Source organism: Barbus barbus, assembly GCF_936440315.1.
Source record: "Barbus barbus genome assembly, chromosome: 40".
Taxonomy (NCBI): domain Eukaryota; kingdom Metazoa; phylum Chordata; class Actinopteri; order Cypriniformes; family Cyprinidae; genus Barbus; species Barbus barbus.
This window is the reverse complement of record NC_136718.1, coordinates 21429033-21456269: the sequence shown is the minus strand read 5'-3', so window position 1 is coordinate 21456269 and position 27237 is coordinate 21429033. Positions and strand designations below refer to the sequence as shown.

General features: G+C 34.9%; 2 protein-coding genes across 2 annotated transcripts in view; both read left to right on the top strand.

Moving 5' to 3' along the window:
* LOC306859484 (arf-GAP with coiled-coil, ANK repeat and PH domain-containing protein 3-like) overlaps positions 1-18430 on the top strand; it is a gene marked incomplete at its 3' end in the record, with an annotated part of 72873 nt that extends 54443 nt beyond the window's left edge. Inside the window, exons 11-25 of the mRNA XM_079400524.1 lie at positions 2751-2863; positions 3854-3905; positions 4406-4506; positions 4600-4711; positions 5578-5786; positions 10645-10714; positions 10828-10922; positions 11006-11223; positions 11390-11491; positions 12336-12428; positions 12536-12756; positions 12915-13024; positions 13687-13797; positions 14372-14433; positions 18324-18430. Of these exons, the coding sequence (XP_079256650.1) occupies positions 2751-2863; positions 3854-3905; positions 4406-4506; positions 4600-4711; positions 5578-5786; positions 10645-10714; positions 10828-10922; positions 11006-11223; positions 11390-11491; positions 12336-12428; positions 12536-12756; positions 12915-13024; positions 13687-13797; positions 14372-14433; positions 18324-18430 (1776 nt within the window). The remainder of the gene's footprint in view (positions 1-2750; positions 2864-3853; positions 3906-4405; positions 4507-4599; positions 4712-5577; positions 5787-10644; positions 10715-10827; positions 10923-11005; positions 11224-11389; positions 11492-12335; positions 12429-12535; positions 12757-12914; positions 13025-13686; positions 13798-14371; positions 14434-18323) is intronic.
* A 1793-nt stretch (positions 18431-20223) lies between these two features.
* Positions 20224-26408, top strand: LOC306859633 (ubiquitin-conjugating enzyme E2 J2). Its single transcript, XM_079400753.1, has 7 exons — positions 20224-20407; positions 20982-21112; positions 22347-22387; positions 22478-22580; positions 22942-23080; positions 24629-24709; positions 24799-26408. The coding sequence occupies exons 2-7, from the start codon at positions 20982-20984 to the stop codon at positions 25081-25083; spliced, it is 780 nt and encodes a 259-aa protein (XP_079256879.1). The 5' UTR covers positions 20224-20407; the 3' UTR covers positions 25084-26408.
* The last annotated feature ends 829 nt before the right edge of the window (positions 26409-27237 follow it).

The following is a 27237-nucleotide window of genomic DNA, read 5'->3' as shown; positions in this document are numbered from 1 at the left end:
TTATAGTAGTTTATTTGCTTTATAGTGCTTTATAGCTTTATTGCAGTTAAGCATCATTACAAATGTACTTCTACATAGCTAAATTTCTAAATAATATGTTAGATTGTGTGTGAGTTAAAGTATATTACATACCACAATACTATTATATTATATTATACTTCATATATGATTGTGTAATATTATATTGTTGTTTTTTGTATAGTTTTGTGCATATAAAATGTATGAATTATAGAATTTATGCACAAAATGCACATCTATCTATAATATATAAATTCTCAAAACTACAGAAAATGATTATATAGAATATTTTTTATAATTCATTCTTCTTACATTATTATGCATTTTATATGGCATTTTCTAATATTTACAGTACGTTTATATCCATCTTTCTCTCTCTCTATTTACATATTTTACTTAATTTTTCTACTTTTTGAATAGATTTAAAGGTATGGGAGCCTAACTGCATTACATCCATGTGTATTTAAGTGTGTGGGAACACGGAAAAGCAGCAGAGCGAGTGAAAGGGAGGGTGTTTCTGTAGCATTCAGAACTTGAGTGAAGCATTTAGTCTCTGGCTGTAAGGAAGCACAAGTGAATGGATGTGAATGTTTGAACAGTCACCCTGCTGAGGATTTGGGTAAAATGAGTGACTATAAATAAGCCTTATTGTCGCAACCAGTTTAAGCAGAAGAAAAGACTAGAGCTTTACATTTTCTGAAGCAAATGTGCAAATGCTGAAGTGCTGTGGGGGTTTCCTAAGTGTATTCTGGGTGGCGTTTGCTTTTATTTCTTACGTGATTATACTAAACAGCAGTGTCTCATGTATTTAATCAGGGAACATGGAATGAAGTTGCGCAATCTCGTTTAAGATGCAAGAGCGCAGTATTTGTGTTCAAAGAGCTTTTTCAGCAGAAGGTCCATTCCTGCTGCTGAAGTGTTGAAGCAACTTTATCTTGAGGTCTTCAGAGGGTTCACGAGAGGCCAGAAGGCTTTGAGAGTTTTGACAATGCCGCCACAGACAGATAGGAAGCTGAAGGCTGAGACTGTTTGGGTTGTGAAATAATCTAGTTCTGAAGACGTGATGAATGGCTCTTGATCTCTAATCAGTGTGGCGTCAGTGCAGTTTACAACACATGCTGACAAAAATTGGATGTAGGGTTTACTTTTCAACAGTTTTTTGCTAAGAAAGACACCAATAATTGTGACACAAAAGGCAATTGTTGACATACAATAAGAGTAAAGATTTGTCAAATGAATGTGGATAGCAGCCTACACTACCAAAGTTTGGAATAACTTAGATTTTTTTAAATTTTATTTTTAAATAAGTAATAATTGTTTTTAATTTTAATGTAATTTAATTTGTCATTTATTTGTGTTTCTGAATTTTCAGCATCATTACTCCAGTCTTCAGTGTCACATGACCTTTCAGAAATCATTCTAATATGCCGATTTTCTGCTCAGTTATTATCAGTTATTATTGGTGCTTAATATTTAATAATGATTCTTATGATTTTCAATGTTGAAAACAATTTTTGCTGCAAAATATTTTTGTGGAAACCAATTTTGGGTGCATTTTTCAGGATGTTTTGGATAAATAGATATTTAAATTTTGATCAATTTAATATGTCATTTGCTGAATCAAAATATTAATCCCTCTCTCTCTCTTTTTTAATCTTACTTAACCCAAACATTTGAATGGTACAGTATCACGATTTCCACAAAATTATTTCAGCATTGATAATAATCAGAAATGTTACTTGAGCAGCATAAAATGATTTCTGAAGGATCATGTGACACTGAAGACGGGAATAATAATGCTGAAAATTCAGATTTGCATCACAGGAATAAATTACAATTTAAAATATATTTAAAAAGAAAATGGTTATTTTAAATTCTAATAATTTAATCAAATTTTGATCAAATAAATGCCACCTAGATAAGAATAAGAGACCAAAGCATTAAAAATCTTAATTATGCCCAACTTTTGGCCAGTAGATAATGTAATTTACTATCAGAGGAATTTAAAAGGAATTCATATTAAGATCTCTAACATTTAATTGCATACGTTTTTTTTTAGTAAATCTGAGCACAGTTTGAGGTGGTTGAGATCTTTTCTGAAACTCTAGAGAAGACAGGGGATGTTTTTCTCAGAGGACCTTTCAGTTTGCTCTTTGTTGAACTTCTCATTCAATACTGTACTTTTATTAAAGTCTTTCTCCTGGAATCACTTCCGCCTGGAGCTTTCCACGTCTCGTTGAGTCTATAATGGTATAGCATTAAGCACATGTGATGGTTAGTGTTAGCCCGGCTGACAGCGTGTCATTCCTCCACTCAGAGATAATCAATATAAATGACCTGAGCGGAGGAGGTTGTTGCCATAAGGACCTCCTGTGATGATTCAGGGCTGAGAGCATTGAGTGTGCTGCTGAAACAGGAAGAGGGCCATTATTGTGAGTGGTGAGTGTGAATATGTGAAGCTCTTCGATGGTAATCGGTTGGATATGCTCAGATGCTTACACAACCGCTTGCGTCATGGTCAAAAAGCTCTGGTGGGACATCTGAGAGCGTTGGATGAGTCACTCCTAGTGTGTGTTGTAGATACATAGAGAGAAAGTGTTGTGCATGAATTTGTGCATCTGTTCCACTTACATTATCACAGACAGAATGTAATGTATTTTGTTGCATTGGTGGTTTAGGCTTATATATGGCCGTCTCTTGTTTTAACGCTCCACTATTGTTTTGTCATTCAGGACTTTGCGTATGACGACCCAAAGTTGGAGTTTAATGTGGATGCGCCCAACGGATTGGTGATGGAGGGCTATCTGTTTAAAAGGGCCAGTAACGCCTTCAAAACATGGAATAGGTAGGTTGAATTTGGTTAATGGCAGATATTCAGAGCTTGGTGGAACCAAATGTAATTACATGCATAGATATTATTTTTTGGATGTAATTTAATTAATGAAATTTGCTCATTAAAATGTATCTAGTAAATCCCATATAGCTTGACCATGAATCTGAATATTCCTGGTTTGCTTTTAATCAGGCATGCAACTAGGTCAGGAATGTAACAATATGCAAATAAAAACATCTGAATTATTTAGGGTAGGACTGATATTTTGCATAAAAATTCAGGCTTGATACTGAAATAATTTTAGTGTTATAGATTCTATCCATTCTATGGTATTTTGACTAGATAAATAAAAAATTAAAAAGTAATTTTCAATTCTACAAGTGAATTTTGGCATCATTACATTAAATTACAGAAAAATTTGTAATTTTGAGACTTGATTACAATCAACAGTGTTATTGAATTATATTTTTTAAAGAATAACTTTGAGTCAGCTAATGACAGTAAAAGTAATATAAAAGTAAAAACTGAGGAAGTGAGCATGAACTATTAAATATCCAATATCAATATCCATAAAAAACTCTAATATCTTAATTAACAGTGTTATTATTTTTTTTATTATTGTTAATATGAAAAATATTTATTTAAATTATTATTAATTAAAAAAATTGTGTTATGGAATTATTTTAAATGGCCTTTTTACAGTTGACTTAGATGACAATAAAGGTAATAAAAGTAAAAACTGGGGAAATGACTATTAAGGGTTTTTTATAATAAATAAAAAGAAAATATATAGTTATAGTATATATATAAACATTTAAACCATCAAAAATCCCTAATATCTGTCAATAATCATTATAGTAACAGTATATCATTATAAAAAGTAAAATTATGTAGTATTATTAAATTTTTTTGAAACATAGAATGCCAATGATTAGTTATTTAAAAAAAAAGTAATTAGTAACTAATTCCTCGTCTCTTATATGTATTGCTGTATTTTTTCAGGCGCTGGTTCTCCATCCAAAACAGCCAGCTGGTGTATCAGAAGAAACTAAAGGTGAGTTCAAATCAGCATTTAGTAAGTGGACACATTAGTCACAGCGGTTTAGACAGGTTAAGTAATCTGTTTTTGATTTTAACGAGCAGCTTCATTATACAGCACCTAGAGAGAATGTACTGAGTTCGTGTCAACGACATGCATCAGCAGAATTCTTCAGCTCACAATCAATGCTTGTGAATCTTCACCTCACAGGTCACTGAGCTGTTAGATAGAGCAGTTGTAGTTTAGCCAGGCAGCATATCTCCAGAGCACTCAGTCTTTTTAAAGATAACAAACTCGTTCCCCAACAAATCAATGCATGGACACAGCACTGCCTGCTCTTCATCTGTTTGGAGAACGTCCATTTATTTCAGTCAAAATGCTTGCTCAGGCAATCTGCTTAAATTACTGTGACCCAGTGCTGTTTAATGCACTTCAGAGTGAAACAGGTTTATTTAGAGCACTTTTCTTCAAGTCAGCACATTTACAGACTTACTGAAGCGTCTTCTCCTCCACAGGATTCGCTGACGGTTGTTGTGGAGGACTTGAGACTCTGTTCTGTCAAACCTTGCGAAGACATCGAGAGGAGGTTCTGTTTTGAAGTCGTGTCGCCTACCAAGTGAGTAAAGCTCAAACTTTAGATTACAGTATAAAAAAGACTCTTGGAGCTGTATAACTCGTAGTAATTGTGTTGTATGGGTGTGTATTGTAGGAGCTGTATGCTACAGGCGGAGTCAAAGAAACTCCGGCAGGCCTGGATCCAGGCGGTTCAAGCCAGCATCGCCTCGGCGTACAGAGAGAGTCCAGACAATTATTACATTGAGGTTTGCACAGTTTACATGCTAAATCACTATAACAAAGGATGAGCATTGGTTGGATCAGTTAAAAAAAACAGAGAAAACCCAAAGAAAACAGTAACAAAGTTGATCTAAACTCAAATAAGCCTGTGTAATATCCCTATGTTTTTTTTTTTTTACCTTATGACGATATTCGATAGAACTGGCTTGTGTGCAAACATTTCTCACTATTGTCAGGTTGATTCAAAATGCAAATAAAATACAGTAAAAATCATTTAAATATATATTATGTTAAATTAATGTACATTTTATTAATAAAACATTACAGCATGATTTACAAATAAACCATTGATTGAGTGTTTTGAACTAATTCCTTAAAATAATAATCATTAGGCTTCAATAAAAATATTTTTTTAAACAATATTGATAATATTAATTATTGTTGTTGTTATTATTACTGTTACTAATAATAACAATAATAAAAAAGTTATCATCATTATCATGCAATTTTATGCAAAATTGTTTTGCAAAGGACAACAGACAATAATAATAATATTTTGTAAAATAATAAGTATTATTATTATAAACGCGTTTTATTATTATTATTGTTATTAATATTATTACATTTTGTGTATACTTCATATTTCATCCAAAAAGTATAGATAACAGTTCATTCTATGTAACAGTTCTATATTGTGAAAGTTCCGATTCAAGTAACTGAAAAATCCCCCCAAAAATTCTAAAAATATAACTAAATAAAGAATAATTTTTTTGCAAACCTTTTTGATGAGCACAAATGAATCCGTAAGTCTGTCATAATTGTTGCTACTAATATTTAAAGCTTATATGTTCTATTTTCCCCCAAATAATAATGTGCTGATGTCTGTCTGCAGCGTTTGGACCGGACCGCCTCTCCCTCCATCAGCAGTATAGACTCAGCAAATGAGCCCCGAGAGCGCAGCGGCAGGGGCGAGAGCATTCTGCAGCGTATCCTGTGTCTGCCGGGAAACCAGCAGTGCTGTGACTGTGGGCAGGCCGACCCGCGCTGGGCCAGCATCAATCTGGGCGTCCTGCTCTGCATCGAGTGCTCCGGCATTCACAGGTAAGGCATGGAAGAGATCGTAATCATGATCCATTACACCAAAAGAAAAGGTCTGTGATGTCTGAGTTTACTTTGTCCCGTGACCAGCCACAGTAAAGCCAGCGACCGTAGGGCTGTCAGGACAAGAGAGAAGGTCAGCGACTGCGCTTACTTTCCTCCAGACACACAGTGATGAACATAATAATAACCACAATAACAATAATAATAATACAATTTTTATTATTATTAACAATTTTGCAATGGATTATTACCAATTTATGCTAAATTGTTTTACAATGGAAATGGTAGAATTATAATTACCTAATAATAATACTATTCAATGGTTAATAATATTGATAATAATAATTATTAGTATTATTATTATTATTATAAAATCACCACAATTGTTGTAATATTATAATAATAATATTTAAATATGTTGTTATAATAATAATAATAATAACGTTTTTAATAATTAAGTTTAATAATTGTATTTATATTTTATTTTTATTAAATATTTTTAAATATTTTTATTATTAAATGGTTGAATAATAATATTAATGGCAATAATATTAATTGTTAGAAATTTATGCAAAATTGTTTTGTAATGGAAATAACAAAATCTATAATAATATTAGAATAATCTAATAATAATATTTCAGTATATGTTGTTATAATGATTATTATTAAATGTTTGAATAATATTAGTAATAGTAATCATTTTTTAATACTATTTTTTTCTTTTTTAACTTTGTTACTAATTATTATTATTATTCATCCATTCCCATTGCAAACAGTTTTGCATAAATTATGATGTTGTGTATACTTAATATTTTATCCAATAATGAAAGCGGTAATGGTAGACTGTAATTAAAAATTAAAAATATTTGCGATTACTTGCACCAAAAACAGTAGTATACCGTTTTGTACTAACGTTACCGTAGTACCATTTTCCACTCTTTCTTGAACTTTGCATGATTTTAAAAGAGCAAGTAACATCATGACCCCTTTAGGAGTTACAAGATATGATAACCTTTCGACCTACTGAATATCAGATTCTGTTTTGAAACACGAGACATGCTGGCTGTTTATGCTGTCAGCCGCGTCTGGACTACCTTCTGAATATTCATGCTCTTCCTGACGCCACATCTCTCACTCTGAGCTCACAGGGGTATTTTGCTCCAAACGCTGTGGCTCACAATCACACAGTCCTCACCCGTTCTAACTAGGTTGCCTGGAAACGTGCTGATCTAGTGGGCAGAATGCACATTTACATGACAGTGTTGTCTAGTGATGTCAGACGTCCCAGTGCTGCTCTCCTCAGCTTGAGTGGGAAACATCTTGCTTGAATTGTTAGTGAGTGGTGGAAGTTTGAAACACTTGGAGAATTTCAGCAGCTCAGATAAGAAACTTTTCTCAAGTTTTCAATCAGAGATTGACTGATGCTGCTGTTTTTTGGCTGATATAATATGTTTTTTTTGTGTGTGTGTGTGTGTGTGTATTTGTGTCCTCTAACAGATCCAGTGTGCAGAACGACACAATAATTATATAGAAAATCATTTGACTACAAGACAAAATAACCATCAGTATCATCCCCATTATCATTATTAATGGAATTTTATATATGCAAAATTATTTAATAAATAAGAATGATAAAAACAACATCTATCATTATCTTTATGCAATTGTATTTATTCAAAAATGTTTAATATGTAGTACAATGGTGTCACGTGACGTGCTCATGAACGTAGTCGCACTTGAGTAGAGCGCCGTACGTTTGGCTGATTTTTTTTTGTTTTGTTTTAAGTTTTATTCATTGGTGGTGCTTCATCTGATGGCATGCAGTCGTAAACAGCAGGAGTTGTCTCCGTCGGCTTCTCCGATTACGAAGAAATCCAAGCCACCGACCGCGAGCGATATGGTGGACAAGTTGGTGAACACTGTTACACACTTTGAGGACATTCTAAGAACCGAGCTGACGATGATGCAGAACGAGTTGGCTTCTCACATGTCAGTTGTTTAGTCGCTTTGCTCTAAACTGGATCTTTTTACAGGGGAGATGAGAGAACAAAAAGTTGTCGCAGATCACGATAGACGCGTTGCCGTGCTCGAGCAACAGGTTGTGGACTTACAGGATCGCAATAGGCGCAGCAATCGTTGGATTGCCTGAAGGTTCCGAAAAGGACGATCCTATGGGCTTTTTGAAAAGATCTCTACCGACGTGGCTCCCGTCTCTGGTGGGCAAAGAGATTGAAGTGGAGCGAGCGCATCGCGTGTACACAAGGCTCTCCTCAGACCGCGCTAAAACATGGGTTGTCATCTTTAAACTGCTGCGGTACACGGACAGGGAGCTCATTCTGTAGGCCACCAGACTTCATGCCCCGGTGAAAACTTCCGACGGAGCAACGCTGTCTTTCTTTCCATATTTTTCTCCGGTCACCGCAAAAAGAAGTGCATTTGCTCCAGTTAGGAAGGAGATGAGAGACGTCCTGAAATGGCATCCAGAATTTTCTCCTTTATCCTGCAACGCTGAAGGTCATTCTCAATCTAGGTGAACCTAAAATGCTACACTCCCCAGAAGAAGCAAGAGTTTTTCTCAGATCCTTTTCATCCACCAACTCCCAGTGAACTTCAGCTGGACATTTGCTGTCTATTCGGAGAAGAGATGCTCTAAATGGTTAGGTGACTGTGTCTTTCACTGTTCACTTTAATGTTCACTTCTTAATTCATAGTTCATTGTGCAAACAGTATTGTATACTGATTGATTTTTTTATTTGTTTTAGTTGTATTCTACATATCTCTTTTCTTTCTATCTTTTCTTCTTTTTTTCTTTTTTTTTTCTTTTTTTTTCTTTTTTTTTTATAGAAATACTACCTAGTCAATATGTGACTATGGGGCCAAATGTTGGTGCTACAGTAATGTGCAGGTTTTTGTTGACGCCACGGACCATATTAAGGGGTGCTGGCAGATGAAGGTTTGTTCTTGGTGTGATCTGCCATAATTCATGGGATTGTGCTTATGTTTTTTTGAATGGTAACGGGGAGGGTGGGAGGTGGTTTAATGGTAAACTCAACTGGTTTTATTTTCAAACTTGCATTTTGTCTTATTATGCAGTAATTTTGTTTGGTACCTATGACTGACCTTAATATTCTGAGTTGTAATATTAATGGCCTAAATGGCCCTCACAAACGTACAGGTTTTCTGGATTTTTTTGTGAAGGAGAAAGATTGAGATAGTGTTAGTTCAAGAATCCCATTTGAAAGAGGAGGATATACACAGTTGTAATAATACATTTTATGAAGTGGTATCTCACTCATCTTCGGATACTAAAACTAAGGGTGTCCTAATATTGGTCCGAAGGACTTTAAATATTACTATTTTAGATAAAGGTTGTGATACAGATGGTAGAATAACACACACAAAAACAATAGTGGAGAATAGGAATATTGTATTTCTCTGTTTATGTCCCTTGTATTCCTGACCCTACTTTTTTCTCTGTTTTGTCAACCTATCTCTTGAAGTTTTCAGATTTTGAAATTGTATTGGGTGCAGATACGAATTGTAATGTAATGTCGAATATCCTAGATAGATCTGGACCAAAGGAATCACACTCTCAAGCTTTGTGTTCTGACAAACTTCGACAATGTGTAACATTTCTCATGCTCATTTCACCCATCTATTAATATAGCTGTTATTTCTCTCTTGTTAAAAAAAGTTAAAGATCCGACTTCCTGTTCTAGTTACCGGCCACTTTTCTTGTTCATCATGACCAAACAGGATTCATTAAATCTTGCTCTGCTTTGGATAACTTACGCAGGTTATATCATATTATTAATTCAAATAATAGTTTATCCTCCCCTTGCGCAGTATTATCTCTAGATGCGATGAAAGCTTTCGACCAGCTAGAATGGAACTATTTATGGGCGGTTCTACAGCATCAGGGTCTGGGATCGAGTTTCATAAATATGATAAAAGTTTTGTATGCCAATCCAGCAGCCACTTTTCTCAAAGGTGTTGTTTACTCTAACCCATTCTTTATGCTTAGGCAGTTGTGGCCTAATGGATAGAGAGTTGGACTTGTAACCCGAAGGTCGTGGGTTCGCGTCTCAGGTCCAGCAGGGATTGTAGGTGGGGGAGTGAATAACCAACACTCTCTCCACCCTCAATACTACGACTGACCTCAAGACCCTTGAGCAAGGCACCGAACCCCCAACTGCTCCCTGGGCGCCGCAGCATTGGCTGCCCACTGCTCTGGGTGTATGTTCACTACTGTGTGTACACTTGGATGGGTTAAATGCAGAGCACAAATTCTGAGTATGGGTCACCAGTTTGCAAGTGCAACTGCATGTCCTGGACGTGGCAAATGTCTACTGTCCTTCTATGTATGTACTGATTGCTTATATTGTTGTCATTGTGAAGTGCCCTTGAGCTTGGGAAAGGCGCTATACAAATTAAACTTATTATTATTATTATTATTATTAATAACATTTGTAATAATAATAATAATAATAATTCTAGTATACTAAAATTACTATTATTATTGTTATTGTTGTCGTTGTCTGTGTTTTGCATAAATAAAGTTAGCTAAATAACTATGAAGATGGTAATGATTGTTGTTATGAATTTTAGTAAAGTTGTTTTGCAGTTGAAATGGTTTCAAATGTGTTTGTTTTTTTAGGATGTGTGTCAATTAATTTTGCATTATGTCAGCTGCAGTGCACATATAATTTGTGGAGAAAACAATCCCAAAAGATCACAAATTAAAAGATGAGAGAAATGTAATGAAACATTTTGAAAGTAACATGGAATTGTGCGTTTCTGTTGTGCAACAAACCAACAAAATACATTTTTTGACTAATGTTTTTCCATCTTTTCACAGGAGTTTGGGAGTACATTGTTCAAAGGTCCGTTCTCTCACCCTGGACTCATGGGAACCAGAGTTACTAAAGGTCTGCTCAAACATCCAAATTGTTTTCCTCCTAATGTCTGTTGGATGACCTTTCACTGTGACCTGAGCAAACACGCTCTGACAATAACTGCCCTCTGTTCTGTTGCAATGCAGCTGATGTGTGAACTAGGAAACGGTATCATCAACCACATCTATGAAGGCAGCTGTGAAGAGCAGGGCCTGAAGAAACCGGGACCTAGCAGCTCCAGGTGAGTGATGAGGGACATGGACAAGTGGCTCTTTTTCTGTGGACCTGAATGTCGGGGTATTAATTGCTGCCTTGATTTTTAAGGCAAGAAAAGGAGGCCTGGATCAAAGCGAAGTATGTTGAGAAGAAGTTCCTGAAGAAGATGATGACGGGTGAAGTTCTGGTCAACGGTGGGAGAAAATCTGAGCGGCGATGGAACCCCAGGAAATGCAGAAGACATAACAGCGCCACCACCGTCCCCAAAACACACCGCAAATACAGACAGGAGCCGGGCAGTGCATCTCCTGCAACACTTTCCTCTGGTAGTCAATCATTTTTTTTTAATCAACTGTGCAAGAAAGTACCATGGTTGTACCATGTTTTTTGGGCTTTACTGTGCTGATAATACAATGGAATTTTGTGAATTGCTGTAATAGATGTGTTAAATGGTTAAAGTTTTAAAAAAGGGACATTTTCCTCTCCCCCCAGCAACTGCTGCTTTGGAGAGAAAGTTCAGACGGGAATCCCTCTTTTGCCCGGATGAGTTGGACACCCTATTTTCATATTTTGACACTGGCTCAGGGCCTCGCAGTAAGTATTATATTCTGGCAAAAAAAATGTTTGCTTCCACACTTGGTTTAATTGCTTTGTTGTTGTTTTTTACATACTTTTTTGTTCTGTCTTTTTGTTGTTGTTTGTTTGCTTTTTTGTTTTGCCTTACTTTGTTTTTTCTTTACTTTTGTGGTTTTGCTTTGTTTTAATTAGCTTTGTTTTCGTATGCTCTTGTCTTGTCTTGTTTTGCTTTGATTTATTTTTGTTTACTCTTGTGGTTTCGCTTTGTTAATTAGCTTTGTTTTAACTTGCTTATTGTATACTTTTTTTTTTTTTTTGCTTTGCATTTTGCTTTGCATTGTTTTTTCTTTACTTTTGTTGTTTTTGTTTGGTTTTGGGTTTTGTTTTGTCTAGTTTTGCCTTGCATTTGCTTTGTTTTTATGCATTTTGTTTTGATTTTTTGTTTTTTGCCTTGCTTTTTCTATTTGTTTACTTTTGTGAGATTGCTTTATTTTAATTTACTTTGTTTTTGCGTTTACATGTTTTGCCTTGTTTTTGTTTACTTTTGTAGTTTTGTTTCTTTTGTTTAGTGTTATTTTGTTTAGATTTGTTTTTTGTCTACTTTTGTTCAGTGTTTTTTTTTTTTGCTTGATTTGTTGTTTACTTGTTTTGCTTTGCATTTTGCTTTGTTTTTTGTTGTTTTGCTTAATTTTGTGATATTCTTTTGCATTTTCTGCTTTATGTTGCTTTGTTTTTTGTGCAATTTCATATAGTTGTGTAGCTGTGACACATAGTTTCATCATGTTTGCCATCAATGCACATCAGCTGTTATTGACGCTCTAGAGTGTAATGTGCCTGTGGTGGGCTTGTGTTGGTCCCACAGGTCTGAGCAGTGACAGTGGGTTAGGTGGCAGTACTGACGGCAGCACTGACGTCTTGGTCTTTGAGTCCGTGGTGGACAGTGTCACAGAGGAGGGTGAGTGAAACACTGTGTGACTTGATGGTGTTAACCAAGTGTTCGTTTTACATACTGACTGTTGAAGCAGATGGATCATGTGTTCCATGTGTTTTTGTAATGTTCAGAGTGTGAGGTTTCTGAAGACTCCAGTAATGAGGCTGAACTAGAGCCGGAGGTGTCAGATCCAGAGGATCTGAGAGAACTGGATCCTGGAGCGTTGCTCTATAAGGCCTGTCAGGCACGAAATCTGCCCGTCATGGCTGAAGCTCTGGCACATGGAGCTGATGTCAACTCAGTGAATGAAGAGAACGAGGGGAAAAGCCCCCTTATTCAGGCTGTGATTGGAGTGAGTCATTACAAAAATATTCAGATGCATTGCACATGCACATATTAACAGTAACCTAGATAAGAAGTGATGGTAAACTTCCAGTTCATTTTAATGACATTTGAAATAACAACCATATGCCATTTTGTGGTGGTAAAGCTTTGGTTTTCAACATTCAGGGTTCCTTGATAGCCTGCGAGTTTCTGCTCCAAAATGGTGCAGATGTCAACCAAAGAGATCACAGGGGAAGAGGCCCGCTGCATCACGCCACATATTTAGGTCACACTGGGTAAGTGCATGCTTAGTGACTCTGAGTAACTCTAATAACACAGATTTTCAGATGCCTTTTGTTGTCTTTTGGTGCATTGTAATGTCAAAGAGATTGTATATGAGTGTCACCACAAAGGCATAATTATGAGCAGGAAACTGGATTTTCTTTAAGCCCAGAGTTTCTGAGTTGTGGGTGTGCCAATGAGAAATATTGATTTAAAAAATATATATAGATTTTTAAAAAATAGTTGAACTTCATGCAGAAATAGTGCTCTAACCAAGTTTATTTGAATGCACCCGATGTTATAATTACAACCTCCCAACCCATAAAATATAAACTTCCCAGGAGGGCTTGTTATACTTTTATTATATATTGTAATACTGAATATTTATTATATTTATGTACTGTGTTGTTTACAAGGTTCTCCAAGACATTTGAAAGAATACCATGGTTTTACATTGGTATATGTCCAACGAACATGTTATGACGATGCATACCCAATAAAACAAAAATGGTAAAATCATAAGATGTCTAAAAAACATGGTAACACAATGATACTTCTGGTATTTATTTAAGCTCTCAGTTGCTGTAGCATTTTAGCAGGTCTGTTACTGTGTATGCAGCTTTGCATCAAATTAAAGCTTTTCTACAACTGTATTTTCTTTATCATGTGTTTCCAGTCAAGTGTGTTTGTTCCTGAAACGAGGAGCGACCCAGAGCGATGGTGATGAGGATGGCCAGGACCCACTGAGCATAGCGGTTCAAGCCGCCAACGCTGACATAGTTACTCTGTAAGTTAAAAAAAATTCCTATGCATGTGTATTTGCCTCTGTAAGTTTTACCCAGAGAATATTTACACTATAATTCAAAGGTTTGAAGTCCGAAAGATATATTTCATCAAAGAAATTACTCCTTTTTATTCAGCAAGGATGCACTATATTGATCAAACGTCTTTATTTGGTTAGATGGTCAAATAAATGCTGTAATTTTGAAATTTATAATCAAGTAAACCTGAAAAAACCCCATAAAATTTCCACCAAATCTATTAAGCAGCAAATCAGCATATCAGACACTAAAGACTGGAGTAATGATGCTGAAAATTCAGCTTTGCATCACAGGAATAAATTACATTTTAAAACATATTCGAATATAAAAGAGTTATTTTAAATTGTAATAATATTTCACAATATTACAGTTTTTGCTGTATTTTTGATCAAATAAATGCAGCCTTGGTGAGCAAAAGAGACTTTCAAAAACATGAAAAATCTTACTGTCCCCATACTTTTGAATGGTACTGTATATAAGAAACTGGGCAAAGTTTGATTCCAAATCAATCCTCTCTTTATTTCTTTTCTCTCTCGACAGGTTACGTCTAGCCCGTATGAACGAGGAGATGCGTGAGTCGGAGGGTCCGTTCGGTCAGCCAGGTCAATATTCTAGCAGCAGTCCCACAGAGCAGCAGTATAAGAAATGCATCCAAGAGTTTATCTGTCTCAACATAGCCGAGTGCTAGAGAGTGTAGCGCTTTTTCCCATCATTCCCACCAAGAACTGCCAAGTATTTATGTGTTTATCTGTAAAGATGGGCCAGTCTTGTTGGGAATTGCAGCTTCAGATGGTTTTAAATGGTTGCTGTCTGTCTGGTCAGAGTTGAACCAAAGTGGTTGATTAGGTGAACTTCCAGTCACCTAACTTTTCTCAAACTGGTTAGGGCTATGTCCCAGATCTGGTTACCTAGCTTGACCACTTCACATGCTGCAGATTAGTCACACGATTGACTGGCCACCATATTTTGGCCTAGCGAACAGTGGTGCTACTCATTTCAAGACAGTTTTTATATAATGAAGGTTACCTGGGATTGAGGTAATTGTGGTGGTATTGTCTAAATACCAATTACACAGACTTTTGCACTCGCTGATCTTACAGAGCCCTTACTAGTGTATCTAAACCGTTTGATGAACTAACCTTCTATACACACGCCTGGCTGCACTTTCACTCTTCACTTACACTTCAAACAGTATTATGCAGTATGTTAGGCAGCTGTCCATTATTCTAACAGTGTTCTTCTAGTGACATTTTTGTACACTTGGTTTAAATGGGGATCGGGTGCTTAAAACTGTTTTGTGCTTGCAAACGCATGAGGGTAAGTGGGTTCAAAACTGTGATTTTATTATATGTCATAAATGTATAAAATGTCTAATCTACTAACTGAAATTGTGATTTTTGTCAACTGAAACGCCACTGTTATGCACTTTTTCTTAACTCCTCTGTCGTCTTTGTTCGCTTTTTTTGGATGATGGTGTAGAAAATGGTTCAAACAGGATTTTTATGCTTTTGTTGAGTACCACCCACAGCAATAGTGTAATGATACGACATGATGTTTTTTGTACTGTGGCAACAGATTGTATTTTTGTTATTTCATATACTTGTGAATTTTACAGTTCGCAACCAAACTCCAGTTGAGAATCCAAAAACAAAAAGGCCAGTTCGATTACTGTGTGTTAAAATCAACAATTACAGTTTAAATGTTTGGGGTCAGTACGATTTTGTAATGTAAAATCACTTATGCTCATCAAGGCAGCATTTATTTGATCAAAAATACCAGTATGGAAAATATGATTGCAGTTTAATATAACTTGCAGTTTAATGTTGTATTTTAATATATTTTAACAAATGCAAAGCTGAATTTTCAGCATCATTACTCCAGTCTTCAGTGTCTCGTGATGCTTCAGAAATCATTCTAATATGCTGATTTCTTGTTATTATTATGGAAATAGTTCATATTTTTGTGAAAACATTGATGCATTTTTTTTTCAAGATTTTTTTGATTAGTCGAAAGTTTAAAAGAACAGCATTTCTTTAAAAAAATAAATCTTTTATAACCTAATAAATATATTTTACTGTCACCTATGATCAATTTAATGCATCCTCGCTGAATAAAAGTATTAATTTCTTTAAAAACAAATCATACTGACCCAAAACCTAAACTGTAGTGTATGCTACTGTATAATGCGGCAGTTTTATTTTTAATTGTCAATTTGTGTTATCTTCAGTGCATTGATTGCTGTTGCTCTGGTCTGTTTGGTTTCCTGCTGCTTTATGTTCTTATGAATCTGTGTGTAAATTAATTCTCGTAATACAGTCTCAACATCACACTACACCAACACTTAAGGATAAAAGGATGAACTCCCATGATATACATATTAAATATTGGATGACATCTATAGCAAGTTAACACGTGATGTCATATACAATGTATTAATTCCTGGGAGTCATAAAAACGGTATATTCATGAAACATGTTCTCATGTTGTGACTCAGATGTCTTTAACTCTAGATCCCAACCAAAGACCACAATCAAAAACCACACTTGTTGAGAGAAAATTAATCTATAAATGTATAAAGTACTGTAAAGTTTGGGGTGAAAGGTCATTGGTTGGTGTGTCGTCAGTGTCTCGCTGGCCAATGAAATCGTAGCACTTTCTGTTTAACATGAACTTTTTTTGTGAATATCTTAATCAGTATGACTCCCGAAGTGACAAATAAATGAAATTTTGTGAACAGTGCAGCCAAAGGGGCGCCAATTTAAAAAAAAAAAAACACTGTATAACCAGATATGTTCTAATCTAGATGGTGGCTGTAGCACATAACCTCTTTTATTGCTTGCTTTCATATTTCTGCTTTTCTTTTCATGTTGGTGTCATTTGTAAAATATGTCTGAATATTGTATAACTGAACTTCCTTCTGTAAATTAGAACCTCTGCAACTTCTGTTTCTCTTTTTGCTCTTCGTTTCTACCCTTTTATCTGTTCTCTCCTCCTAAACAGAAAAGAATCATGACAATAAATGAAATGTGACTGAAGTACTAACTGCTTGTGCTTGCCTTCACTTCTCCTGCCTCTTTCTTGTCTGTAGTGCTTTGCTGTGTTAGTGTGCAGTATTATATAACCATCTGCATTAACTCAACTTACTGATTTTGCTGCTGTACGTAAATTCAGTTTTTCTTTTGAGATCTAATATGAAGATTTCTTAACCCTCAAATTCTGTTCTTGTGTTTGGGATCGTAGAGACTCTGATACTCTACATTTAAAATACTAATATTCATTTTGGTTAAAATGTTCCTCTGACTGAATCAAACCCTAGACCATGAGGGTTAAAGTTATATATTATATACCCTACTGTTCAAAAGTTTGAGGGTTGGTAAAAAATGTTTTTTTTAGTCTCTTATGCTCATGCAAGGCTGCATTTATTTGATCAAAAATGCTGAAAATCTGTAATATTGTGAAATGTTATTACAATTTAAAATGGCTGTTTTCTATTTGAATATATTTTAAAATGTAATTTATTCATGATGTAAAGCATCATTACTCCAGTCTTCAGTGTCACATGATCCTTCAGAAATCATTCTAATATATATATATATATATATATATATATATATTCTTATTATTGTCAATGTTGAAATCAATTATCCTGCCTAATATTTTTGTGAAAACCATCGCTTTGATCAATTTGCTGCATCCTTGCTGAATAAAAATATTAATTTTAAAAAATCTTACTGTCCCCCAAAATTTTAAACAATAGTGTATTATTATTATTATCAAATATACAGTCCATTTTTTATATTTATTTAAAAAGATGTCAGTTCAATTGCACTAACTGTAATCAAATCTAGCTTTTAAAGGAATATTCTAGGTTAAAAAGAAAATAGTTTACCTTGTAAAATAACTCAAAATGCCACTGGTTTACGGTTTTCCTATAGTCTTTCATTGTAAGTTTATAAAATTCAATAGAACTTCTATTTAAAGAGGAATGTGACCGAACTCAAACTTTTCTCTTTCTTTCAATGGTTGTTGTGCAGACACTAGTCGATACGCATGAGTACCCATCCTGGGAATACAGGGACAGTCTACTCATTGTAAACCAAGCATGAGAAATTCACACAGTTTAGCAAAGTGTTCAAACCCACTCTTTGTCCCCTTCAAAGTTTCAGTTGCTACCATGGTTACCCAGACAGTACAAAGACCCTATACGGCACAAGAAGGCTCACTTTCATAGGGTTGCTTTATAGAGCCTTTAAATTCTAACTCTAAATCTCTGAAGTGCATTGAAACTCGCTGAAATCACTGTTATTGAAATAGACTGGACCTCCTTACTTTGGCATTCAGAGACCTGCTTTTGCATTAATAAAGCTTCTAACATAAGAGAACTATTTACCATCTTTTTATATCGATTTTATACAAACGTTTCCATTCATATTACAGCTGCATTTATTAGTTATATGTACAGTTACATTAACTGTATTTGATCCCATTTTAGGTGACACCACGTACCTGGACATTTTCCGTGAGTTTTCCCATATGGCATCCCACAATCCTGAGAAGCTGAAACGGAGGAGTGTTCACTTCCGTCACTCCTTCAGGTAGATGATATCCATTAGACATCTGTAAAATAAACGTAAAAAAAAAAAAAAATTATGTGTGTGTATATATATATTATATCAATTATAATATGTTTTTCTTTTCTTTTTTTAATCTAGAGTGTGACAGATCAAGCTCAGATTTAAACTTTGGACCCCAATCAAGCTGGAGCAGAAGACACTTTGACTAGCTGAGTGTGATGAAGATGAGTGTGAAAGACTTTAAATGATAATTATGGTCGTGTTGAATGCTTGTAATGAATTTAATGCTATTTTTGTATCTTTATGGGGTCAGCTGGACTTATCCCAAGTGTTTTGTGTCAATTTTCTTTATTTGTATTCTCCCTCTTTTAGCCATAGCAGTAAAAGGCACTTAATGAGGAACTAAATGTCAAAACTTCTGCAACGTATGGTTTCATGTCTTTTAAATATATAATCAAAAAATCATGCATGGATGCTTTCTCATTTTTCATTTCATCTCAATACTACAAGCATCACTATTATCCTCTATTATGAAACATATGCAGCGCTGATCATTTTTTCTGTATTTAAAGCAGTTGAAATAATAAGGAAGTTGTGTTTGGAGAATCTGCAGTGATTTTGTCTGTTGCTGTAATGATGAATGTACTGTGTTGTTGTATGACTATGCTGGTGTAGTCTATCTGTACAGCCACTATAAATCATTGCAAATTAAAATGCAGATATTGTATATTGTCTTTTAGATGCAAATTGATAATATATCATAAATGATGGTATTTTGTTAAAAATGCAAAAACATTGAGTGGACCTTTTGTTGTGGGAAATAAATATATCTAAAAAAAATCTGCTGGTTTTCTTGGGTTCATTTTTTAATTTTTAAATAAAATTTTTTAAATTAAAATAACAATTTTGCTGCATGATAACCTGGGTTATTTACACGTGAAGCATAAGGAAAGGGAGCTAAATTATATATTTTTTTTTTCCTTCATAAAAATGCCTCAAAAAATTATTTTCCCCACACAATTTAATGTATTTCGGCTGAAGACAAAATGAGTTTGGCCATTAAGAAGGACAAGTCATTTGACGGACAAGAAGGACTGAAGAGTTACCTTACATTCAGGTGTCCAAACGAAGTTAAATTTGACATTTCAACTATTCCAGACGAATGAATCAGTCTTATGAACCAGCTCTTTGTAGTGAATCAAAAAACATGCAGTGAGATAACAGTAGTCGATTCCCAAAAGAATCACTTGTTTGTGAACTGCTTCTTCATAGTGAATTAAAAAACTACAAGTATAAACCGATTCCCGAACGAATGACTCTTGTGAGTTGGTTCTTAAAGTGAATCAAAGACATATAGGGTTGCCATTCTCCGAACCAATTACTTTTATGAGCCGGTTCTTTACAGTGAATCATAAACACACAGTCTGTTTCCTGAACGAATGACTCTAATGAGTCGGTTCTTTATTGTGAATCATAAACATGCATGACGACGAGTACAGTCTGATTCCCGAACAAATGACTCAAGTGAGTCGGTTCTTTATAGTGACTCATGAACACAGGTCGAGCAGGGTAGTCTGATTACTGCTACACATTATGTATAATTAATGTTTTATATAAATAAATTAATACATTTATGATTTTAATGTGTTGATAAAAGTATTATTCGGCGACATACTGCATACAATGATATACAAATGCTTTACTTATTTCAAACATTTAATTTACAAAATATCATTGCAGCTCAGTCTAATGTCAGACTTTTATATTGAAAAGCAGCCGAACTCTTTCTAGAACTTTTATTTTCCTTTTTATCTCATCACTTCCTGGTGTCGCGGCAGCCATATTGGCATGGGGGATAGATGACAATTTCACCTTAGCCGAAGAGCTACATTTTTGTTATTTTTGGAAGTTTATCAGGGGCGTATTCACTCTGAAATAAGCGGGATATCAATATATCACCCCAATTTGACCGTAGTCGATCTCGTGGAGGGCGTTGAAAGAGGTGAGACGGAACCGTTAAAATCTCCTTTCAGTGTGTCAGGCTGTGTTTAAAAACCTAGTAAACTATCTACCTAGACAGCATCTGTTGTCCTCATAATGTATAACTGAACGTTTAGAATGCGTCTGTGACGTCCATAGATGCTGTCTTGACGTCCATAGATACACGTCGTTGTTGTTTAGTCATATTTACATCCGTTTTTCACTGTTATTGTCTTATTTTGGCTACAGTTGCTGACTGTTAAGGTGTTAGCCGCACAGTAAACACATGCCACCATGTCTTTTTAAATAGCACAACAATTCTGGTTATTTGCTGAAATGTCTGCCGTTGTGTAGTCAAATCTACAGTTGAGTTTATTTAGATTGCTGTAACGTTACTCTCAGTTCATGATCATACACCGATGTCAAGCTGCTTCCTTATTGACAGTCATAACAATATGGTAGCAATTCATGTCTGAGTTGTGTTGATGTATTTCAGGCTTTAATATATACCTCTGGTTTACTTATTAGTCACATTTATGAAAACTAGGAAGTGTTCAAATTGTATAGTGTAACTCAGAGTGCCATGTGATTCACAGATGAGCAACAACTTAAACAAGAGGGCCCCAACCACAGCAACACAGCGGTTAAAACAGGATTACCTGCGCATCAAGAAAGATCCAGTCCCGTATATCTGTGCTGAACCTCTGCCCTCCAACATTTTGGAATGGTACATTTGATTTCCTTTAAAACATTTCTTATATTATTTTGTTATATACATATACATACACCCAAACACACACTACCAGTAAAAAAGTCTGGAATAATTAACACTTTTTAATGTTTTTAAAAGAAGTCTCTTATGCTCACTAAAGCAGTATTTATTTACTGGAAAAATACAGTTAAAATAGTAATTTTTTGAAACATTTTTGCAATTTAAAACAACTGTTTTCAGTTCTAATATATTTTAAAATCTGATTAATTTTCATATATATATATATATATATATATATATATATATATATATATATAAATTCATGGAAACTGTGATACACTACCATTCAAACGAAGAAAAAATAATGCTTTTATTCTGCAAGGACATGTTAAATTAACCAAACATCTCAATAAAGACATTTATAATGTTACAAAAGATTATTATTTCAAATAAATGCTGTTCTTTTGAACTTTCTATTCATCAAAGAATGTATCATGGTTTCCACAAAAATAATAAGCAGCAAAAAGCTGTTAATAATGAGAACTGATAATAATAATAAATGATTATGTGAACCGTTATTAATATTTGAGCACTAATAATTAGTTGGTAATAATTCAACACCAAATCAGAATATTAGAATACTTTATTTTGATCAAAAAACATAATGTACATAATGTTTTTTTATTTAAAAAACATAAAAAAACGTAATTATTCCAAACATAGTAGTTTATTAGTGTAATGTTTTATTTTACATGACTTTTTTTGTTGCTTGTTTATGTTTGGAGCTTCGTCAAGAGCTTTATCTTAATCCTTAATTTTTTTATAAAAGATTTCATGATTCGTATTATATTTATCTGATGATTGTTCATATTGTATTTAGTAGAATGTTCACTCTGCTTCCATTCAATGAAAGTGAATAGAGAAGGATGCTGTCAAGCTCCCAAAAGGTTACAAAAGCACCATGAAAGTGGTCTATAATGACTCAGATGATGCATTCCTTGTCCTCTGAAGCAGAATGATGCTGTTATGTGAGGATATGGGCTAATATTGAAGTGCACTATTTGTAAGGACTACTTTGATGGTGCTAATTTGTCCTTTTTGGTGCTTGACTGCCCATTGACCGTCACTATATGCTTTTATTGTATGTAAAAAGTTTACAATTTTCAAAAACATCTGACAAGACTTTTATCACATATAGTAATCTACATTAAAGACTTTATATGATTTATGTGATTTCTTTCTCTTTCAGGCATTATCTTGTACGTGGCCCTGAGAAAACTCCATATGAAGGTGATTTCCTCCTTTGATTTCACATTAGTGCTTCCTTTAATAAATTGTGCAGTTTCTGCTTCATTTTGACTTGTCTCTTGTATTTCATAGGTGGCTACTATCATGGCAAGCTCATTTTCCCACGGGAATTCCCGTTCAAACCACCAAGCATATACATGATCACACCCAATGGCAGATTTAAATGTAATACAAGGTATACCTCAGACTTTCACTTTCTTTTTAAGACCCTTATTTAAGCACAAAGATATGTAAGCATTGTTATTTTAAGCATAGTTACAGATAAAGGTCGTTGTTTGGCATGACACGGCCATGAGCGCCTTACTGCTTTTATGAAATGTTTACTATGTAATAAAAATCTGCTGCTACATGTAAACTAAGGTTGGCCTCTATTATTTTACTTCATAGTTGTTACTGTACTGTGAGTTTTTGCTTGGTTGGAACACTGAACTGACATGTATCTACATGTGTTTCAAAAAAATCTCAAACATTCAGCTTAGAAGAACAATACTTTTCACAAATTCTGCATAACGAACTGCTTTCTCTTTCTCTTTCAGGTTGTGTCTTTCCATCACAGATTTTCACCCTGACACGTGGAACCCCGCGTGGTCCGTATCCACCATCTTAACCGGCCTCCTGAGCTTCATGGTTGAAAAAGGCCCAACTCTCGGCAGTATCGAAACGTCTGACTTCACAGTGAGTGTCACGCTGATTTAAAATCACAGTCAAATGCTTTAAGCATTTCACTGCTCAAGAGACTTTGAGACACACACACCAGTGCCATTTTTAACATTTTATTAAAGGAATAATTCACCCATGTGAATAAATTGGCACAGAATTTTCTTTTTTTCATTTTTGATGAGGGTGTTTTTCTTACCATATAAAAACCCTCAGAGCTTTTCATATGAAATACTTTATGAATGCTCTAAATATGCTTTGATTTACTAAATCAAATCAAAATAAAATACATTTGCAATAACTGGGTGTATTCTTCACAAATTTTCAGAGCTTTTTTGTTATTGCAAATCCATACTAATGCCTATATTAGAATATAATGACGTATACTACTATTTAAAGTTTTTTTTTAAATAAGTGCTGTTCTTATACCAGGGAAAAATATATATTTTATATTCTATAAAAATATAAAGCAGATAAAAGAACTCAAATCAGCATATCAGAATGATTCTGAAGGGTCATGTGACACTAAACCTGGAGTAATGATGCTGAAAGTTCAGCTTTGCATCAAAGGAATACATTACATTTTAAAATGTATTCAAATAGAAAACATTTATTTTAAAATGTAACAGTATTCCACAATATTAGACTTTTAAAAACATGAAAAATATTACCAACTCTACATTCTTGAAAATTTCAGTATACTTTTGAATATACTTCATAATACTAGGGAGAAATTCACTACGTGGCCATTGTTTTGACACCTTTTAACATATTAATGGATTTTTTGTCACCTTTAATTGGTGGGGTTTTCTTTTATCTATCAGAAATTAATTGCATATTTAAAAGTGACCTTTGCATACCAGATTTGGGACATTATTCAAAAACGTGATGAAGCAGTTTTATTTTATTATTATTATTTTAATATGAATTATTTTAAAGGGTTAGTTCACCCAAGAATGAAAATTGTCAATTACTCACCCTCATGTTGTTCCAAACCCGTAAGACCTTCGTTCATCTTCAGAACACAAATTAAGATATTTTTGATGAAATCTGATGGCTCTCTGGCCCTCTGTAGACAACAACGCAACTGCATTGTTCCCAGGCCCAAAAACGTAGGAAAGACATCACCGTTGTTTACGTTCAGCATGTGCACAATTACGTTCTGGGGTACTTTCCAAAATAGTGGAAGATGGTAACTCGGGGAGAAGAATTGTTGAATAAATTGTTATTATTGTTTTCTTTGTGCACAAAAAGTATTCTCGTAGCTTTGTAAAATTACTGTTGAACCACTGATGTCACATGGACTGTTTTACCGATGTCCTTGCTACGTTTCTGGGTCTGGGAACATTGCAGTTGCATTGCTGTCTGTGGGAGGGCCAGAGAGCTCTTGGAATTCATCAAAACTATCTTAATTTGTGTTCTGAAGCTTTCTGAAGGGTTTGGAAGGATGTTTGGGTGAACTAACCCTTTAAGTTCTTGAAATGTGCCCTTATGTGTAAACATGCACAAAGTACATACATGGAATCAATTTTAATGCCATGTTTGATTTTAATGTGTTCCTTGCAGAAAAGACAGTTGGCCTCCCAGAGTCTTGCATTCAACATCAAGGACAAAGTCTTTTGTGAACTGTTTCCAGATGTTGTTGAAGTAAGTACCATGCCAGACTTCCTCACAGATGTATGCATGAGCAGTAAACGTTCTTTTAACAAATATCAAATATGTTCATACTTAAACAGGAAATCAAGCAGAAGCAGCGTATGCAGGAGGAGCTCAGGTCCCGCTCACAGGCTCTGCCCCTCCCTGACGTGGTACCAGACGGCGAAGCCCACCACGCGCAAAACGGGCACCTACCCATGAACGGGCACCTGCCCCCTGGCGCAGCCCACCCGCCTGACCTCCAGCAGGTCAACCGAAACCATGGACTCCTGGGCGGAGCGCTAGCTAATTTGTTTGTCATCGTAGGTTTCGCTGCTTTCGCCTACACGGTCAAATACGTTCTGCGGAGCATCGCGCAGGAATGAATCACCCAATGAAAAATGCAGACGGGAGGGAAGAAATGCTGGTGCTGTTCTCACGACCAAAATAGGTAGCGAGAAATCAAAAGGGTTTTCTCACAACCAAATAAAATGAAGCAGTGTCCCGTTAATGAAATTGATAGCTTGGTGATTTCCTCCGTAGTGGCGACAACCAGATCTTGTGTAATACAGCCACTTAAAGGTCAAGGTCACGTGAAATGATGGCTTTATTAACATGTAAGGAAATTTTAAAATGAGCCAATTTTCTACCTTACCCAACTCCCAAAAGAAGCCAACGTCATGTGACCGTGAAATTAACCCGAGTGGGGTTTTTAGGGCCTGAATCAGCATTTGTCGTTTCACATTTCTCAATAAACTTAAGATTTTAGAATGTGCATATAGGTAAGTTTTTTTGTGAAAGATTAAAAGAGAAAGTCCAATCATTCCTTAAAAACAGCAACAACAGAATAAAATGCATTTCTGAAGCGTGTGGCACCATTTATTGCTGTGACGAAGATCCCTGACTATTTTATCTGATGGAAATGGCTCAACTGTAAGCACGCTTTACCAATGAAAATTTGTTCTTAAATGCATTTGTGCTCGCTTGCGCTATGCCAACCAGTTAGGCCAGGAAAGAAGCGGTGTAAAATGAATTATTTGTCTCTTGTTCGTCTGTGATGCAGCGCTCCAAGTGTACATTAACGTTCTTTCGGAGGGGCTCACTGTCGGCCAAAAGGAAAGCCTATGAACTTGTTGTTTTTTTTCCAGGCCATGTAACACTATAAATTGTTTTTGTGTAATATGTAGGATTGTCAGCACTACTTGGCTTTCACGATACACAGCACTTCTTTTCTTTTCAAGGGTTGTGATTTATGCAATAATTCTTAATAAATTGAAATATCAAGTTAATTTTTGTTATAAACATGGGCAGGCAAATATGCATTAAATTCTTACCTTTCCTGTTGTACTGTAAGATCTTTGGTTGTGCTCATTAGGACAAGTACTTTGAGTTGCACAAATAGTTCACAAAGACTTACAAATCTAAGGCTAGATTGCTGAGACCTACATGCACCGCAAAACATCTCTTTCTGGGTCAGAATGGTCGTGTCGCTGCTCATTCGGTCTCGGAGGGAATTAATACTCTCTTTGTACCAGTATACTCTGGTCTCCCCCAATTCAAGTGTTCTGATGTCCAGAATACTTGCAGTAATACTTTTTTCCAGCACCTCCATGAACACTGTCGATCGATATCCTTTCATTTAGAGGGGTGTGTAATCCGAGGTAGTCATGTTGTGTTTACATTTTGAATAAATAATATTCTGTTAAAGAAAGCAGTCCTTTGTGTGTGATTCAGATTCAGTTCTTGCCATTTGACAAAGCACAGAGTTGCAATATCAACAAATTCAGTTAAAATACCCAGAGAGACAAAACACTCGTTAACCTCATGCCTCATGCTACTATATACATTATAGATATGTTATTCACAACCACTAATATGTAATTGCATTTGAACACTCCCAAGTCCCTTCAAATTAAAAAATAGGCATAAACATTCCCTAAAATGACCATACACATGCAAATACTAATCATCCATATTCATAGATATTGCTGATATCACTCTTGGATGTATGTGTATGTAAATTTTCTGGAAGTGAATGAAAAATTACTGAGGTATCTAATTTTATATTTACTATGCTAATATCAATGTATTTTTTTTAAAGAACCTTGCTATATGAACATTAATCCAAAAAATGTTGTTAGTAACAACATGAAGTGCATTAAACATCATTTTACATCAAGGTTTCCCGAACTGTGTTTCTTGAGTTTAATGAAAAGCTAATAAAATTTTAAAATTAAACCTTTTTATAATGACAACAATCAAAATAAAACACTTCATACAAATATGAAATATTCCATACCTGTTTATCTGCATGTCATCTGACCATAAGAATAAAATGAAATCATGTAATCAATAAAAAGGTAACTGTAGTATTTTAAAATGTAATATAATCTAACTACAAGTACTTAATTGTTGGAATCTGATTATGCATTAGATGGATTTACCATCTAATACACGTGCATATCTTGCAAGCATTATAAACATTAGAAACTTATGTAGATATGAGCGTTTTAGCTGAAAATCTTTCATATACCCATCAT